Here is an 18,696-nt window from a genome sequence, read left to right as displayed (position 1 = left end):
AGATATAATTAATTGAATGGCTAATCCTTCTGTTATTTTTTTTACATATACCAATACAATAGTTTTGCTGAACCTTCATAGAAAACTGATAACCTCTGAAGTACCGACTACTGTGTATAAATACAAAGCAAAGGGAAAAAATCTCAATCACAATTATATCTGTCGCCAGTGCAGAATTTTACTCATTGATCTTTTCCTTTTGCCATCAATCCGTGTTACGGCTGCAGAGACTTAAACTCCGCAGCAAGAGACAGCAAAAAAAAACAAAAACAGTTTTGCATAATTAATAATAATTAGTTATTTCTCAAAATACAGGAGTGAAAGAATCCCTAAATTGGGTGTGAATTTATGCTTATATATACGGTCCAATATTGCCAGGTGTTGACTCGTGTAAGTTTCATTCGTGGGAATGGAGATCCTAGTTTGCTTGTCGAGAAAATACAGCATTCAGTGATCATTCTTGGGATTTAGGAAGCAATTCACTACAAGCTTTGTGAAGCTAGCCATAAGGGAGTGTGGTGGGGGGGCTGCAGACAGACTACTGGTGTCATCTGTCAGCACTGTAGACTGTGAAAGTGGATTCAGTAAGATGAACTTCATAAAAACTGACATCAGAAATAAACTCTGCATCTCATCTCTCGAGAATTTAATGAGAATCAGCATGTACAGATGTGAAAAATTAGACTTTGAAACTGCATTCAAAAAGGGGGCAGTCCTAAAATCGCGACGGATCTTAATGTAACACTTTGTAACATTTTGTTAATGCCTGTTGTAATTACAGTATTAACTAACCCATCTTTTGTAATTTTCATTGCCTGTTACATTAATAGACTAAATTAACACTTGGTAAAATGTACACTACTTGTTCTGGCGACACTTTTTGAAAATTGGCGACAAAATATTGAGGTTGGCGATTTTTTTGGCGACAGCTTTTTAAAAGCCAGGACCATCCCTGCATTATATATGTTGTTTTCTTATTTTATAGGTGTTGTCTAATGTTGTAAAGCGCTTAAAGCTTCTAAAGATTAGGCGCTATACAAAGTCCTCATTATTATTATTATTATTATTATTATACGGGCCACCACAGACACATCAACACCTTCAGCATTGGACTTAATTTGGATTTCCCCAAAAGTTCATTAAAAACTTTCATTATCAGGGCTTGTGTCCGTAATTCAAGGATTATTTGGGATTTAATTTGCAATGCCGTAAGTTCTTTTGTTTTTACATTTTCACACTGCATTCCACGGAAATAAATTATTTGTTGAATTTTACAAAGCTTGTTGCTTTTCACTCTTTTCTGTTACTTATTTTAAGTGCATAAACTTGTAATACAAATCATTACTAAATTCTCTTCTTACCACATGAAATCACTGCCAAGTCTTCTCTTACTATATCAAATTATTACCAAATCTCTTCTTATACCAAATTCTTCTGTTTCCATATCAAATAATTACTAAATTCTCCTTTTACCATATCAAATCAATACCAAATTCTTCTCACCATATCAAATTATTACCAGATTTTTCACTTAAAATATACAATTACCAAATTCTTCACTTACAACATCATATCATTACCAAATTCTCTCCATGCCATATCAAATCATTACCAAATTATTCTTCTTACCATATCAAATTGTTACCAAATTCTTCACTTAACATAAAATTACTAAATTCTTCATTTACAATATCTTACCATTACCAAGTTCTCTTCATACCATATCAAATCATTACCAAATTCTCATCTTACAATATCAAATCATTACCAAATTCTCCTTTTACAATATCAAACAATTACCAAAGTTTCTTCTTAAATTTCAAGATCAATGTAATATTTGTTAGAACAGAGTTGCTGGGTTCTGTCATTCTAAGCTGTAAATGGTTTTCAACTCTACAAAGATGGTGGTCTTCCAGAACAGAACCAATAGACAGAAATAGATTATATGATAAAAGAATTCTGAGTACCTTTTTCCTGAATGTTGTGTATGCTTGTGAGCATCCTTCACACGAACCAATGTTATTGCCAGTGGTGAATGTGGGTATGTTGCCATGCCCTGAACGTATGTGAATGGTGATGGGCGTGTCACCCGATAGTCCACCCGACATGCGGGCTGCACCAGCTCCCATGGTTACAAAAATCACAGATATCTGAAAGAAACAATAATCCCATCCAATTCAACTGTCGTTATAATGGGTACCATTGAATTGTGTCCAACTACAAACTAAACAGACCCATATCTACCATTGCACAGTGAGTCGGTAGATTATCTTCTATGTATTTTGTTAGGAGTAATCAGTACAACAATCATGACAGACCCTCACCCACCAATGCATCATGCAATGACAAATCAGGGTCTGTGTTATTTGTAGTTTGACTTGACTTACATGTCAGTTAACATGACCATCCTATATGTGATATCCCACAACATGAGGAATAACAGAAGAATTTGTCTAATCTTACAGCGTAAATCTCACAGTTTAATTTCTCACAGAATATAATTTTGTATGTTTTGTCAAAACAAGATACAGCTTATGTGAGACCAGGCCAGGTCACCATGACACTTCTTTGGGCATGGAATTTTATTCCAATTGCTTTGACATGAATATATAATCTTTATCACATCCCGATATGCTTATTATTAAACACATAATAAAATGAGGAGCCTGTAGTATAAAAATCCCCCAAAATCTAATTGTGTGACCATTTCATTATAATTAAAGAATTTTTGTAGTTATTTTCCAGTTTACTAAATGTAATAACATTCTAGAACACAAAATACAATGCTGACTTTAAATTACTTGTGATCTCTGGCTACATGGAAGTGTCGATATATCATGTAAGCATGTCAATACAATCAAACCTCTATTCTCTATTCAGAAATCAAGCTTCTGTTGGATTTAATATGTGATTTAAATAAAATATTTACATTCATTAATATATCTGCACAATTTCCAAAGGTTAAAATGAAAATAAAATAAGTTGGTTTACTAGTTCAAGATTTTACTTGTACCAAATAATTCAGAGATAAATGGCCAGATTACACTGGACTTTGCCAATGTTGCAAATTAGATTTTTTTTTCTTTATTTGGCTACATACCATCTGGTGATATTTTGGGCAAGACCATATTTGGGTGCTAAAACTTGTACATATATACAATCTTGGGTCTGGAGTGGAGAAATTCAAAGGCTCCATGAAAGGAAGCAGCAAACTTGAATATCAGATGCACTGGAATATGTCATTACAATCTGTCAGTCTATCAATTCTTTGTTCATATTGACAAACTATCTTAACAGTACATTGTTATAGTATAATCTGCTTATGCTGATATGTGGCCAGAGTACGGTATGCAGTGATATAACTCAAATAGTTATGCTGATATGTGGCCTAAGTACGGTATGCTGTGATATAACTCAAATAGTTATGCTGATATGTGGCTTAAGTACAGTATACATGTACTGTGATATAACTCAAATAGTTATGCTGATATGTGGCCTGAGTACAGTATGCTGTGATATAACTCAAATAGTTATGCTGATACATGGCCTAAGTACGGTATGCTGTGATATAACTCAAATAGTTATGCTGATATGTGGCCTGAGTATGGTATGCTGTGATATAACTCAAATAGTTATGCCACCAAACTAGTTACAACTGACCCAACCTCTGAAGTCAGGAATGGCTACAATCAAATTAACGACAGCATATTGTTTTTTCCCCAACATTTATGAAAAATGTAGCAGAAAAATAGTTTTGTTGAAACTTCAAAGAAAACTGATTATTTCTGAAGCACCAATCATTCTGATGAATCTCAAGGAAATGAAAACAAAATTCAGTCTCAATCAATATTCTGCAATTATTTGATGTTGCTTCCAAAATAACAAAACAGGAATCGTATTGACCTCCAAAGTTGGTATTTAGTGGTGCCTTTAATAACACATGCACCCTTCCTCAAAAGCAAACTCACTACAATCTTCAATAAAAACTAAGCACCTTTCATCAAAGGAAGTCAGAACCAAACTTAAATACAAGCAATGGAATCTGATCAGTGGTTGTATTTCCCAAAGTGATTGGAACACATTTATTGTGTAGTGAACGTTTCCTTTCTCCATGTGATGTACCTCATTTTCCTCCAGGACACTCCCTGATTTATATTTTTATGCAGCCAATATGCAAGATAGCCAAGGGCTAGACATAAGTAAAACAGAAAAACGTACATAATTCCTATATAAATCGCTAAAATCAAATTTTATTTTGCTTTTTGATCATTATTCAAATACATTTATTTTCATGAGTATTATGGTATAAATTATGTGTATTTCGGTGTTTATTTCTGTTTTTTTTTTGGTTTATTTTTGGCGTTTCTAGATACCCTGTTAAGTTCAGTGCATAGAAACACTGAAGCACCAGAATGCACCGAAACACCAGAACCCATTGAAAACACAGAAATGCAATATCGTATATGTGCATCAGGGTCATAATGGAACAGTACCAAAAGAGCCAAAAAGGCCCAGTCCATAGAAGCTCGACCCCAAAAGGTCCATTTATGTATCAATTACTAATTACTAATATTATGTATACTAAAAGTAACTAATACATAGATATAAAGTCGTTATGTTTTATTATGAAATATCTATAAATACTGTGCAGTAAAGTAACACTGTGCAGTATGTCACAATGGTACACGCGTGATCATGAAATTAATTGCGACATGGCAGGATAGATTGACAAGAAGGAAAGGTAAAATGTCTAACTAGCATTTGCAACAAAAGACAAAATAACGCTAATGCAATTCCTTATTTATAAATCTATTAATAATTACAACAATTAGTGATAATACATGCATATTAAATTCTAATATCACATTCTACACATATACTTTACAATACAACAATACTACACATAATGGCTGTCAAATAAATTTAACAGTATAGGTATATATTTATGTTTTGTTCATGAGGTTGTATGCTTAGGCCACAGACTTTTCAACAGAACTGATATAACTTATTTCTGTTGTTGCTATATTTAATCTTAATCTGAAAGGGCAAGTCATACTGGCCTTACTTGTATAATAATTTTTAAACATTTATGTGTTATATGAAACAAGTACATTTTGAAATATGTTTCAAAAATTGTCCTTGTGTATTGAACCCATTTCTGCAACTATCCAGTACCCCACACCTTTCCACCAGTAGCAGAATAGGTTTAATTAACAATTAACAAAAGATTGTTGATATGCTTAAAAGCAGACATTAGCCAGCCAGTAGTGTACTATGTACTATTAGCTATTACATTTGTTGTATATACCAGTAACAGTAATCAATATGGAAAATGTAACTACTCTGAATTGTGCGCAAACAACTTTTGTTGTGATATATATACCGAAATAAGGAAATGTTTTGACATGCCAATCTTGCATGTTCCTTGCATTTAGACCATTAAAATAATTGTTTGCACATAATTCATGATAGTTACACTTAAACTTTACAGCTGTTTCACTTGCTGGTTGGTGCAAATCTCACACATCCCAGAACTTATGATAATAAGAAAAATGAAATAATTAACAACCACAATATGTTGTTGTTGTTGTAGGGTTTAACGCCATTTTTCAGCACAAGATAGGCTATACATGGCGGCCAGTATTAATGGTGGAGGAAGAACCCGGGAAATCCCCAGAAAGAACCACCAATCCTCGAGAAGCTACTGGCAAGCTTTCTCACATACCCACATTGGCCGAATCTGAGACTTGAACCTATGCAGACAGAGGTGAGATGGCAGTGATCCGCAACAGTTGTTGTTGTTGTTGTAGGGTTTTAACGCCATTTTTCAGCACAAGATAGGCTATACATGGCAGCCAGTATTAATGGTGGAGGAAGAACCTGGGAAATTCCTAGAAAGAACCACTGACCCTCGAGAAGCTACTGGCAGGCTTTCTCACATACCCACACTGGCCGAATCCGATCTGTAACAGAGAGCACTTTCGACCACTTGGGGCCCCAATAACCACAATATAATAATAAACTTAATAAATGATTATTAATATGTATTTATTTTTAATAGCTTAAGCATAGAATTCAAGTATACATTGCAACACACACTGTTAATATTAAATTTATTTACTTTCAAAACTGTGCCCAAAATGTGCAAATTCCGGCTTCTTGTTAATTTGAGTTGTATCATTTGAAGTAAAGAAAGTACATATTAATTTATTGTACAACCAACATTAAATTTCATAGATATGAATTATACATGCACAATCAATATACACTATGGTATATAAAATATAAATGAAGTGCATTTCAGTGTTTTCATTGCATTCTGGTGTTTCGGTGCATTTTAGTGTTTCTATGCACACCATTAAATTTGTCAAAACCTAGGTTCTACATGTAAGACTTCAACGCTGATATTTATGTTTTGGGTGTCAGGGTCTTAATACCTAATGAATGGCGCTGTGTAGCATGTTTGATCTCAACTAACATCGTCAAAAAGTCAAATTTTCTGGAATATCTCATACAACTGGCAACTAAAATTATGACGCTTTTCTACAAAGTCATAATGTTTTAGTCAGACTTTACATATTCTAATGTCTTTTCTCTAATAAATTAAAATCCTCACAAAAGAAATGGACCTGTTTTTAAGTTTCGTTGGCCTACATTTCAGTGCTATGTCTTACATTGTAAGACTAGTCAAAACCGAGGAATCCAGGATTACATTTCAGTGCTATGTCTTACATCGTAGGACTAGTCAAAACCGAGGAATCCAGGATTACATTTCTGACAAAGGAGCTTACTTTCTGAAATTAATGGTGGTGAAGAAGCACAGCTTTAAAGCTACAATGTCAATGTTGGAAGGTTATTTTTCAAAACGGCCCGTAACAGACTCAGAAGAAAAAAAAGTTCCAGAGTAAAACGTTTGGTCAAATTAGATATATGAAAATTCTGATTAAAAACAAGAACACGAGAGCTGACAATATATACAGGAAACGAAATCTACTAACATAAAAGCCTATTTTTCAATTCAATTAAAAAAAAGTCAAGTTTCATTGCTATATTTGTTTTGAGTCTTTGCCAATGACCGACAAAATTGAATGCCCTTTTCTAATTTCTAACGGAATCTAGACAAAAATAAACGCAGAAAAAAAGGTAATACAAATTACACGTTGTCTTCGGAAAATGCTATGTTTAACTGACCTTTAAATAAGTTAAACAGGCATAAATCTAATTCCAATTTAGCTATAACTCATTTCTTCGGTTACAAAACGTAAATGTTCTCAGGTTTCCTACGCCATAGTCTCTCCAACTTCAAACTTCCGGGTCATCACTACTGAAAAGGTTAACGCGTAGCCTAATATGCAGCTCAGGTGGCGCTCGACATTTATTTTATGCACTTCTGAGAGATTAAGTTGAAGGTGAAGTTGTTTGTATCTGAAAAATGTACAATGGAGAAAATGTTGGCATACCTTTCAAGTGCTGTAAATTAAATTTCTTTACATACAGTGCTTGTGGAAATTCTATATGATCAAAGCATTCAGTTGACCAAAACGATAGCTTTCATGTTCTCTAAAATGGGCCGGAATTAGTCCAAAGAACACACACTTTAGTAGTTATTATAAATTATTCCGATAAATCAACCCCCCCCCCCCCCCCATCGGTGTTAATATTGATGGACGATATGTGGGTTTGACGGGCCATGTATTTGCCGTAAGCCACCAGAAACCTCCGCAAACCACCAGAAATCTACTGCAAACCACACACACACACACACACACACACACACACACACACACATATATATATATATATATATATATATATATATATATATATATATATATATATATATATATATATATATATATAAACTTAATTTGTTCTCATAAAATGTGGTTGGAGGAGTTAAAATGCATATACAAAAAAGTATTTAATGTTGGTCAAATGTACTCAAATGAATCTGAAAATCTAAAATGAATATGAATGTGTGCGTATTATCTTACCAGTTTCCTATATTAGTAACAGACACAGGTCAACGGGCAGTAGTGTTTTTTTCCCCAACTATATGTCAATTGGCCGTACGTGAGAACAAATCCCAAAACGATGGATAACATATAAAATAGACTGCTTTCTAAAAACTTGGAAAGTTTATTACGAATCAAAACGAGACAACTCTTTAAATGGACAACGGAACTTCGAACAAGCATGGAACGAACGTATCGAATAGAAAGAAAAAAAACCCCACTTACTCAGAAAATATTGCCAGTGATTTGCTAGAGATAATTGACGGTTGTGGGACAGAATATTACTATCGCAAATTGCAGCCAAACTCGAGAAGAACATCAGAAGTGTCGAAATAAAACAACAAAAACATATGTCATTTTGTACAGATTAAGAACCTGCCATGACCAGAGCTGTGGAGATAACCTTTCCAAGCGTTATCGGGTGCAATGTAAAGAGCACATGGAGAAGAAAGAAAAGAAAAAAAAAAACAACAAAAAAGAAAACAGAAAACAGACAAAAAAAACAAATAAACGGAGAAACAACAAAAAAAACCCCAACCAACCAACCAAACAAAACCCTATTAAATTTCAACTACAAAAATAAGTTGGTGTGACTGGTAATGTGAAGAGAACAGTCATAGATAAATAAAATTTTTGGAGACTGGTTAATGCGGACAGTCCCGTGGACAGCTTCTTTGTGACCACCCTGTCTTTAATAAATATTATAAAAGCCACGTGAAAGGGAAATTGTGTTGCTATGTAAATGAATCAAGAAGACCTCCATCTCGTAGATTTCAGTTGTGCGCTACATGGTGAAAGCAATTAGGCCTACTGTATGCACCGAAATTATGCCACATATTGCGGCAACAGCGTAATATGGCGTTGTTAAAATGTGAAGAAACGCAAATAAATTTTCCTGAAATTCCTTTAGAATTCGAAAAACAAAATGCAATACACAACAGGAAAAAATTCAAGCACCGGAAAATCTTCCGTTTTAAATGGGTCTGAGATCATTGCTCGAAAGCCAAAACAACGAAAAAGACCAAGAAGTAAAAAAACCAAAACAACAACAACGGAAAAGACAGAGAAGTAAAAACCAAAATCAATCTGAATGAATTGACAGGGTAGGGACTTTGACTATTAAATTTAATGTATCTTTCTTCTGTAATATGTTCCTCAATTTCATTTTCTTGCTTTTCGCAATGCTAAACTTTAATATTTTAAAGGGGGATAATAGTAACAAGTTCCCTGTTCCATTGTTCACTCATCCAGCAATTCTTCAGAAGTCAACTTCAACATTTCTGGGTACAATAAGTTACTCAATACTTTATCAATGGTATCGAAGAAAATAACTATTGTACATCAGAATACTACACTGCGCCGGTAAGTTTTTAGTAATTACATTGTGATAGTTTAATCACAATTCTGCGCCTTATCATTTTCCGAATTTTCCGTGCAAGAGAGATTCGTTTACTTATTCATATATTTCATGTGTATACGTTGTAGTTCTAGCAGCAGAGGGACTGAGCCCACCAACCTTAAAGTCAAATAAGACCATCTATCAAAAACCTTTCCGACAGAAGGTCTTATTTCACAAAATAAACCCTTCTAGCCAGAAACTATGATGACTAAATCCTCTTTTCTGGCCGGAAGGGTTATTTCAACAGCGATAACTCGCTATAAAAAATAGTTTCTTCACGTGGTGACGTCGACGGCGACGTTGGTGGCGTAGTCCCTCTGCTGCTAATCATTTTAGGATTTCTGTTGTGAATTAAAAATTCGGGTTAACAATAATGGCCAACATTGGAGAAGCACGTTCTGCTAGACTAGCTCGAGAGCGACTAGAAGCAATAAAAAATTTTCTTCCTGTGCGAGATAGTGTCAGAGAAAAATTACAGGCACGGCAGCAAGCACAATTTGAATTCGTGGAAGGTACAGAGCAATTATTTAAACCCGTTACAACAACTACTAAAAAAGCTGCTAAAAAGACTGCGATGGTTACTGAGCGAGCTTTACTGGGAGAGCCTAAGACTTTTGAAGAGGTGGTGGATGTGGAAGAGCGACAGCGGAGAATGAAGGAACAACAAGAACAACGAAGAAAAGGTATTCTTCCAACACTAACGGAAACAAGAGAGATTTTACGAACGCTTCCAGCTGATATAGCTGCAGCTCAACCTCCGCCCGTCGCTGCAGCTCAACCTCCGCCCGTCGCCGAAGCTGCTGCACCCAAAGTAGAAAGGGAAATTGTTGAACTAACTGCAAAATTTAATCGGAATTTTATTAAATTACTTAAAAACACGCCAGAAGAAAAATTGCCTGAATTGATGTTAGAGGGTTTACTCAACAAAGAAAAAGTTTTAGCCGAGAAATATAAGCGCACGGCTAATGACAATTTTGTTAAATGGGCTTATCGTCTGTACTACGACAAGAAAACGGTTAAATCTAACGATCCGAAATACTCAAAACTTACAGACGAAATTAATAAACTTTACAAAGGTAGACAACAAGGACCTCCTCCTCCCTATTCACCGCCACCAGAGAAATGTCCAGATGAAGGCGGTGATGGTTTCGAAGATCTTGGCCTTACGACTACAGGTAGTGGTCTTGGTGGTCACATTGCTTGTCCTGATAGCGTTATCAACGACGTATCTCGGTTGGAAGTTCTCATCGGAGGAAAACGTGCTGGAAACAACTCTCCCGAAATTATAAATGAAGCCGCAGATATCTGTCAGCGACTATTTCGTGGCGGCATCATGGATGTTCGTATCTATCGGGGACTCATTGATGAACTCGCAGATGGTTATTACAGCGACTGAAGGTCACAGTAATTTTAGTTAGAGAAACAGCAATTGAATAACATGATTATACACGATACTCGACCCAGCCCAGTCAGAGTAGTGAATTCACGATTACCGGTCTATCAAGTAACATACAGAGATGGTCTCGGTGATGTTGTTACGGGTTTGTTTTCAAGAATGGCCCCTAAGGCGTTACCGATTGCGAAACAATTGGCGATGAAAGCGGTTGATGTTGTCAAGGATAAAGCCCTTAGAGCTGTTGGTAATCTTGCCGGAAAGGCATTCTCGTCAGTCAAAGGTAGACTGTCACGGTTAGCACGTAGACCAATCGCGGTTAAACAACCACCAGTAAAATTGCCGAGCACTGAACTTATGCCCGCGGATGTCAGCAAAGTAATAAATCAATCCGTGAATCAAAAACTTGCGGAGCTAGTAAACCAAATGCCCGATCAAATAAATACGAGTCTGATATCAGGAAGTGGTCTTCGTTTTAGACGTCGATAATTTGTATAAAATGTTCAAACGAGTATCAGATCCAGCGTTCGATATGGATGCACCAATACTCAAAGATGAGTCTGTGCGTGATTATCAGTATTATTCTTACGAAGCAACAGCACCCAATCAGTCGGGTCGAATTGAATTACGAGTTCAGGATACAAGCAGATATTTTCTGCCGTCGGAAGCGTTTCTTGAAGTCGAAGGTAGTATTTTAAAACTCGATAACACAAACTATGGAGCAAATGACCAAGTTGGTTTTGTTAACAACGGCATCATGGCGCTGTTCAAAAGTGCTTCATATAGCATTGACGGGAGAGAAATTGAAACAATTCAGGATAACGTCGACGTTGCCACAACAATTATCGGATTGGCAAGATACTCAGATGATTACACCAGATCAGCTGGTCCGACTATGATGTTCGCTAAGGATAATTCTGATTATCCGGATCATAGACCCAGTATTTCAAGACGACCAAAAGACCGTGCTGCTCCTCCTGTTCCTATCGACGTAGAAGATTTATCATTTCCCAACTCTAATTACAATCTGGGGTTTGCAGCGCGCAAATCAATGCTATCAGGTGATCCCAGAAGATTTTCGTGTGCGATTCCGCTGTCTCACATCTTTGGATTCTGCAGAGGTGTCCTAAAGGTTATTTTTGGAGCCAATCATACTGTTGTACTTGTCAGAAAGGGTGATAGCAATGATGCTATCTGGCACGGTCCGGGTGCTGATGCTGCCGCAACTAGAGCACTTCATGGTAAAGTAGTATTATCCAAGCTTGCGTTGTGGATGCCAGTGATGTCCCCATCGATCACTGAAGAGCAACGGCTACTCTCTTTCATGGACTCAGGTGGTAAATCATTAATATCGTGGTTGACAACAACAACAGATTCCATTCTGGGTTCCGGGGCCGGGCATTTTACGTGGCATATATCATCACAGCAGGGAGTATCAGCGCCACGACATATTTTCGTTGCATTCCAAGAATATAAAAGATTAAACGATCAAACAAGAAACCCTATGGCATTTGACAAACTTCAGGTCAGAGAGGTTTCGCTGCGGGTAAACGGACATCAAGAACCGTCCGAAGATATACGTATAGATTTTAACGACAATAAGGTTGCACGTGCGTATCACCGTCTGTTGACATTTATGGGACGTGATCAAAATATTGATACCGGTCTACAGATATTTCAGTTGGATTTCACAACACAGTATCCGATTTATTACTTTTCTCTGGAACATATGGATTTAACCAAACAATCTGTCGTTGATATACACTTCAAGGCTGACGTGGGCCATTTCCCACCTGCAGCAGTTGATGCGGCCGGACCTCCAGTCGTACTTGCAGGCCCCGCTGGTTTCAGAGCAATTGCTGTTATACTCTCTGATAAATCAATGTTGCTTGAAGGTGTTGGCGGACGAATGAGAGTCATCGATGCACCCGTGGAAAACCTGTAGTTTTCCGAAAACCTGTAGGTGCTCCAAAACCTTTTAGGTTTCCACTTGTAAACAATTAGATCAATATCGTATTAAATAAAATGTCATACAGTTACGTTAATGTGTCACTGACTCCTGGTCAGGTGAAGAAATTACAATCGAAAAACGCGAGTACATGTGTGACATCAATAACGTTAAAGCACGATCAGCTAGCGGGCGGTCCAAACAAGCTGTCGCTGACCAAAACTCAGCTAAAACATTTCAACAGCGCGAAGCAGGGCACGACTGGAGTTCGAATTGATCTCTCTCCGGCCGCGGTCAAAGATATGGTCAAAAAGACCGGCGGAATACTTCCATTTCTTCCAATAATTGCCGCCACGTTAGCACCAGCAGCAGCCGCCGCGGCAAAGGCAGCCGCGTTAGGAGCAGTTGGAACCGCTGCTGGAATGGCACTAAAGAAAGTAACCGGAAAGGGAATTTTACACAAGGAAAGTCTAAAAAAAAGACAAACAAGAACACAAAAACCAACAAGACGCCCCCGAAAGACAACTATGCCTCAGCCCAATCGTTTAAAACTTCCAGTGGAACAATACGGAGCGGGTCTAAGACTACCGGGAACTCCGGCGTCATGGTACCCAAAAAGGTTTTGAAAACACTTCCAGCATTGAAGCTACCAGCGAGTAATTTTGATTTACTTAATGCTGCTAAACAATTACGCATAAAATCCTTCAAAGGTGTATTTATGCGAGATGAATTACCAGCACGACCGAATAATCCAGAAACAGGAATTATTAATCTTGACAACAAAGAAGGCCCTGGGACTCATTGGGTTGCTTACGCGATCGATCCTCGTGGAATTATCTATTTCGATTCGTACGGGCTAGCACCGCCAGTTGAATTTCTCAGGTACGTCCAAGGATTTCCAATTCCAGTTTGGCAGTCAACGTTACCAACACAAACATTAATTGATCCTCCGATATGTGGTCAAGAGGTTTTGAATGTTCTCGCCGCGATAACAAAACATCCAGCGATTCCTCCTCATAAAGTCGTGCATGAATACACGTTGAAAAATCATCAATGATTTCCAAATTTAAACAACCCCATAACAGATAATGGTTGATATTTACGGAAGATCAAGCAGAACCAAGGAAGAAAAAAAAGATATCGATTTATCGAAGTATGCGACCAAAGATGACGTTGATAATCTTTTGAATCTATCCGGAGTAGAACCAGATGAGGTTGTTATTTTTCAGGACAGGCACGGCAAACTAAGAACCAGTAACATTAAGTGGAATGACATAATTCGTAGGGTTATTGGAGCTGTCACGGACAACATCGTTGTATTCACTGACAGCGGCAGAATCAGAGATTCGTCGATATCAATTGCGATGCTGCGAGGTGATGCACGAAAAGTCGCAACGACGCGTGTAGCGAAGACCGGTGATACAATGACAGGTGAACTCAGCATGAACGGCAACAAAATAACCGTTCTAAAAAATCCGGAAGGTCCCGAAGATGCCGCAAACAAACAATACGTAGACACCATTGACGGTAAACTAGCCACGTTGCGGGCAGAGTATGATGTTCACGTGGGCGCGTTTGCAAGATTTCGAAGAAACTTTCAAAAAACTGGTGAGACCATGGATAAGTTCTTTGGGACTCCTCCAGTCGTCGATGTGAAACTCGTTGATATCAAAACCAACATTGACACGATCAAACAAACACAGCAGGATATCGTTAACAAAACCAGTCTGATTAAAGTCCCCACTGGAATTACCCCCGGGCATATCACCAACATCGTATACACGGTATCATCGGGATTCGCAACATGGTCCCGACAAAATAATACTATCAAATACACAGCAACAGTCACTGGCGTGTACAGGTTGTCTGTGTTTTCAGCCGCTAAATTTGAAATCTTCACAATGTTTCCCTGGAGACATTCCACCGATAAGTATTCCGGGGTTGTAACTATAATACTAAACAGCGGAACCGAAGAAATATTTATACTTGAAGCCGCAGACAAGAAATTAACCGCAACATCTTACTGGTGGTGTTTGGAATTCGTCGCAGAAACATCTCAATTGGTTACCGCGTAATTGAAAATCTCCAGCGATTTTAAATAATGTCAACGACAACATTGAAATCCGAAGGATTTCCAGATGCCCAGCAATACCGGTATGATCAGGTACGCGAATGGCAATCAATGTTGAAAAACACCATCGACAGATGCGCAACAAAAATAAAAAAATATAAACGCCGCGTGACCGTGCTGGACATAACAGTGTATTCGGTATCCGCCGTGGTTGCATCCATGGGGGTGTTACTGTCTGCGCTAACTCCGGTAACGACCGCAATCGCGATCACTATCGTGATTTCATCATCAACGACGATCGCAGGAGTTGCCAACATCATCGCGAAAAAAGTATCCTCGTGCGCGACAGCAAAATTGCACGAGTATCAACAACTAGCCAACGCGGCCAACAGCGCCTACTCGAAACTGTCATCGTTGATATCATCCAGCGTAGACGACAACAACATATCAGATTCTGAATTCGCGTTGATGTCCAGCATTTACAACGATTACGAGCGCGCAGCGAATACTGAAACCGTAAACGGTTTTCATTTGAAAACGATGAAGATAAATAATGACGGAGATACTTCAAGAGATAGCCGCAAATACAGCTCCGGTAAAAACATCAATGATATCAATATCGTCGACGCAACCAGAGTTCAGCATTAATTTTCCAACTGCAATTCCAGTTACCGAAATCGCGTTGGCACAATTACGAGTATATCACAGTTGGCCCAATATCAGGTCGACATCATTTCACGGACAATCGCCGAATAACTCATTTGTATTTTCATATGAGAATAACGCTGATCGAACCCCAGATTGGAACGTCATTGCGTTACCCACTGGGAGTTATCAGATAGAAGAAATCAACAAAGAAATACAGCGTCAAATAAAACGTGTCACCGGAAAAGAATCAAAGATTAATATAGCAGCACACGAGCCAACGCTGTCAACGATCATCGAAATCTCAACGCCGGGTTACGCCGTTGATATCTATAACAGTTCAATTAGAACCGTGCTAGGGTGGCCTCGAAATACCACCACTGACACCACCGATACCACCTGCACCAACGAAGTCTGATTACAAGACTGACGCGCAGTCATATCACACAATTACACCGCCACACCGAGAACGTCTTGATGAGATCCGCAAGGATAATCTACAGGGTAAGATTTTTCCTGTCGCGCGCGGTGTCGATATCATATTTAATTTTACTCGTGACGACGACGCAACACGGGTGCGTGTTGGAGTTGTTATGAATCTGAACGACATCGTTGAACACCTGAAGGGTATCAGTGACGCGCATGGAACGCACCGAGGGTATCTACGGCAACACTTCCAAACGCATATATCCACGGTGAGCAGTTCACGCGGAGAAATTATTAAACAAATTGAGATATTAAATCAACTTGCCTCAGATATGGAGTATATTAACAAGCACGTGGTTCAGGCGGTAATCACCAGCACATCCCCCGATAAACAAAAATTTCTGAGCAAGTACTCGCTGACCGAGGCTGAACTGCCGAATTTTAAATTGCCAGGATATGTTTCCCCGGTCATCCTACGAAAATACGTCACTGATATCGTCGATGAATACTTCGATGACATACTTGCACAACACAAACGAATACTACCAGAACCCGTTATCTTGGCACATGATAATTCCACAGCGAGCGATGGCCGGCATATTTCTCCGGGCATCGTAGCAATCACTGATGTCGTCGCGGTCAATCTTGTATGTGATGTCATCGATGGCAGTTACAACATAGACACGACAACATCGAATCAAGCCCAGCAAGGGTTTATACTGTATTCATTTACTCCTAGAGAGCCACCTGGATTTTTGATTGTGCAAGAGCCAATCAATCCGGTATCGTTGCGGTGTCATAATCCGACGCTGACAAGGATGAATTTTAAAGTCACTGACCAACAACAAAGACTGTTGGACCTGCGTGGGGAGACTATTAGTATTAATCTGCTGGTAAAATCTTAAGATTTTCAATGGAATTTCAGAAACGATTTCCGTCCTAAGGACTTTCAATTAATAATATCATATCATAATAATGTCCAAAAAATCTTCGAATTACCAACAGTATGATGATGATGATGAAAATCTCTCTGACAGTTCTGACGCTAGCGTGGAAACACAAAGTGTTTGTGAATCACAGCGTGATTCTGACAGTGATTTTGTTGTCAGTGATGAAGATCTCTCTGACAGTGATTTCGCTGACGACGACGATGATAGCACTGTGGGAAACGCTAACGACATCACCATCAGCACTGTCATAATAAATTATATTAAATGAACGCGAAAATAATAGTATGTATCAACACGTGAAATGTTCCATCGTTGACAAAAGCGCGCTTGAAGAATTCATCCGAAAAATATTTACCGGAAATCACCCCCCGGGCGTTGTTAAAATAATCATCGATAAGTACGGCAATGATGACTTTTTATTGACAGATTTTCAGCTGAAGCAACTCCGCGAAAACAATATCACGATGATGCAGACCAAATCCTCAATGTTGCTCACTCGTGCATTTCACGGGATCATCTCGATAGGATCCTGCAGTGAAAATTCTTTAAAAATATTTTACTTTATATATATTTTTGAAAATCGAAGATTTTTCACTGACCATTTTCCCGATTTCATAACGGTATTTTGCTATGAAAACCAACGAAATCGTCCATTTCACTGGTTTCATAACGGTATTTTGCTATGAAAACCAACGAAATTGTCCATTTTCCTCGATTTGATAGAGGTTTTGCTATGAAAACCAACGAAATCGGACAGTTGCATAATTTACACAGTAAAAAAAATATAACTTTTTTTTTACTTTCGATTTCACTTCCAGGTAAAATGCAATCAAGGTGAGGATTTACTTCCCGTTGACTTCGTCAAGGATGACTCCGTCATCGGTGACAAAGCTATCATTGACTTCAAAATTCTCTGGATTTTCATCCTTGACTTCGTCAGCGGACATACAATGCTTTAATTTCCGGACCCGATTGTTAATTATCTTTTTAGTTTCATACTCGGCTGCCAGTGCCAGCCTGATCTTTTCGATTGCACGAGACAGTGGAACAAATTCATTTATTTGTGTCTCCGCTACGCTGGCTAGCGATTTATACAAATTATTTTGGATCATCTTTATGAATCGATATTGAGCAGGAAGAATATAACGCCCTACGCGTTTAGCTTCGTATAATGATTCAAAATCAGACAGAATAGTTTCAACATTTAGTAATATATTAAATCCTTGTTTTTCTAATTTTTTAATAGCATCAATCACATTATTGATATTTTCTTGATTCATATTTATATATATTTTTAAATATTTAAAATAAAAAAAGCATCACATCTCCTTGAGCTTCTAGCTTATCATATGATAGGCTACCAAACTCAGGAGGGGCGGAAACACTACCCCCGATTGAGCTCCTAAACTGCCAAATAACAGTCTAGAAAGCCCAGAGGGTGTGTTTGCGAAACGACGAGACATTCCCCATTTGTGAACCTCCTAGCTTACCATTTGATATGCTAGCAAGGCTCATATGGGGATAACACATAACATATAGGGACGGCACAAACATATAGTATTTACAGTAGAAGCTATTTACAGCAGTTGTATTTTACAATTGTATATATAACTTATCTTAAGACGGTACAAACATATAACTTATCCTAAGACGGCACAAACACATAACTTATCCTAGGACGGTACAAACACAATGCGGGGTTATAATTCTACATCCAACAAGTTGCACACGTACCCCTGAAATCAACCCTGTTTCCGGGTAAAAGGTTACCCCGAAACGGGGCGATAACGGAGTACGTGTGCAACTTCGTTGGGTTTCGAAACCCCAATATGGTATTAGGACGATATTG

General features: G+C 38.0%; 1 protein-coding gene across 1 annotated transcript in view; it reads right to left on the bottom strand.

Moving 5' to 3' along the window:
- LOC149775178 (E3 ubiquitin-protein ligase RNF34-like) overlaps window positions 1–7,312 on the bottom strand; it is a 39,095-nt gene extending 31,783 nt beyond the window's left edge. Inside the window, exons 1-2 of the mRNA XM_089944226.1 lie at window positions 7,192–7,312; window positions 1,968–2,150 (exon numbers count right to left, since the gene is read on the bottom strand). Of these exons, the coding sequence (XP_089800352.1) occupies window positions 1,968–2,129 (162 nt within the window). The 5' untranslated portion in view covers window positions 2,130–2,150; window positions 7,192–7,312. The remainder of the gene's footprint in view (window positions 1–1,967; window positions 2,151–7,191) is intronic.
- Window positions 7,313–18,696: the final 11,384 nt, after the last annotated feature.

Source organism: Sinohyriopsis cumingii, chromosome 19 (genome assembly GCF_028554795.1).
Source record: "Sinohyriopsis cumingii isolate HCF-2022 chromosome 19, ASM2855479v2, whole genome shotgun sequence".
Taxonomy (NCBI): domain Eukaryota; kingdom Metazoa; phylum Mollusca; class Bivalvia; order Unionida; family Unionidae; genus Sinohyriopsis; species Sinohyriopsis cumingii.
The sequence above is the reverse complement of the archived record's forward strand: the minus strand, read 5'-3'. Positions and strand labels throughout refer to the sequence as shown.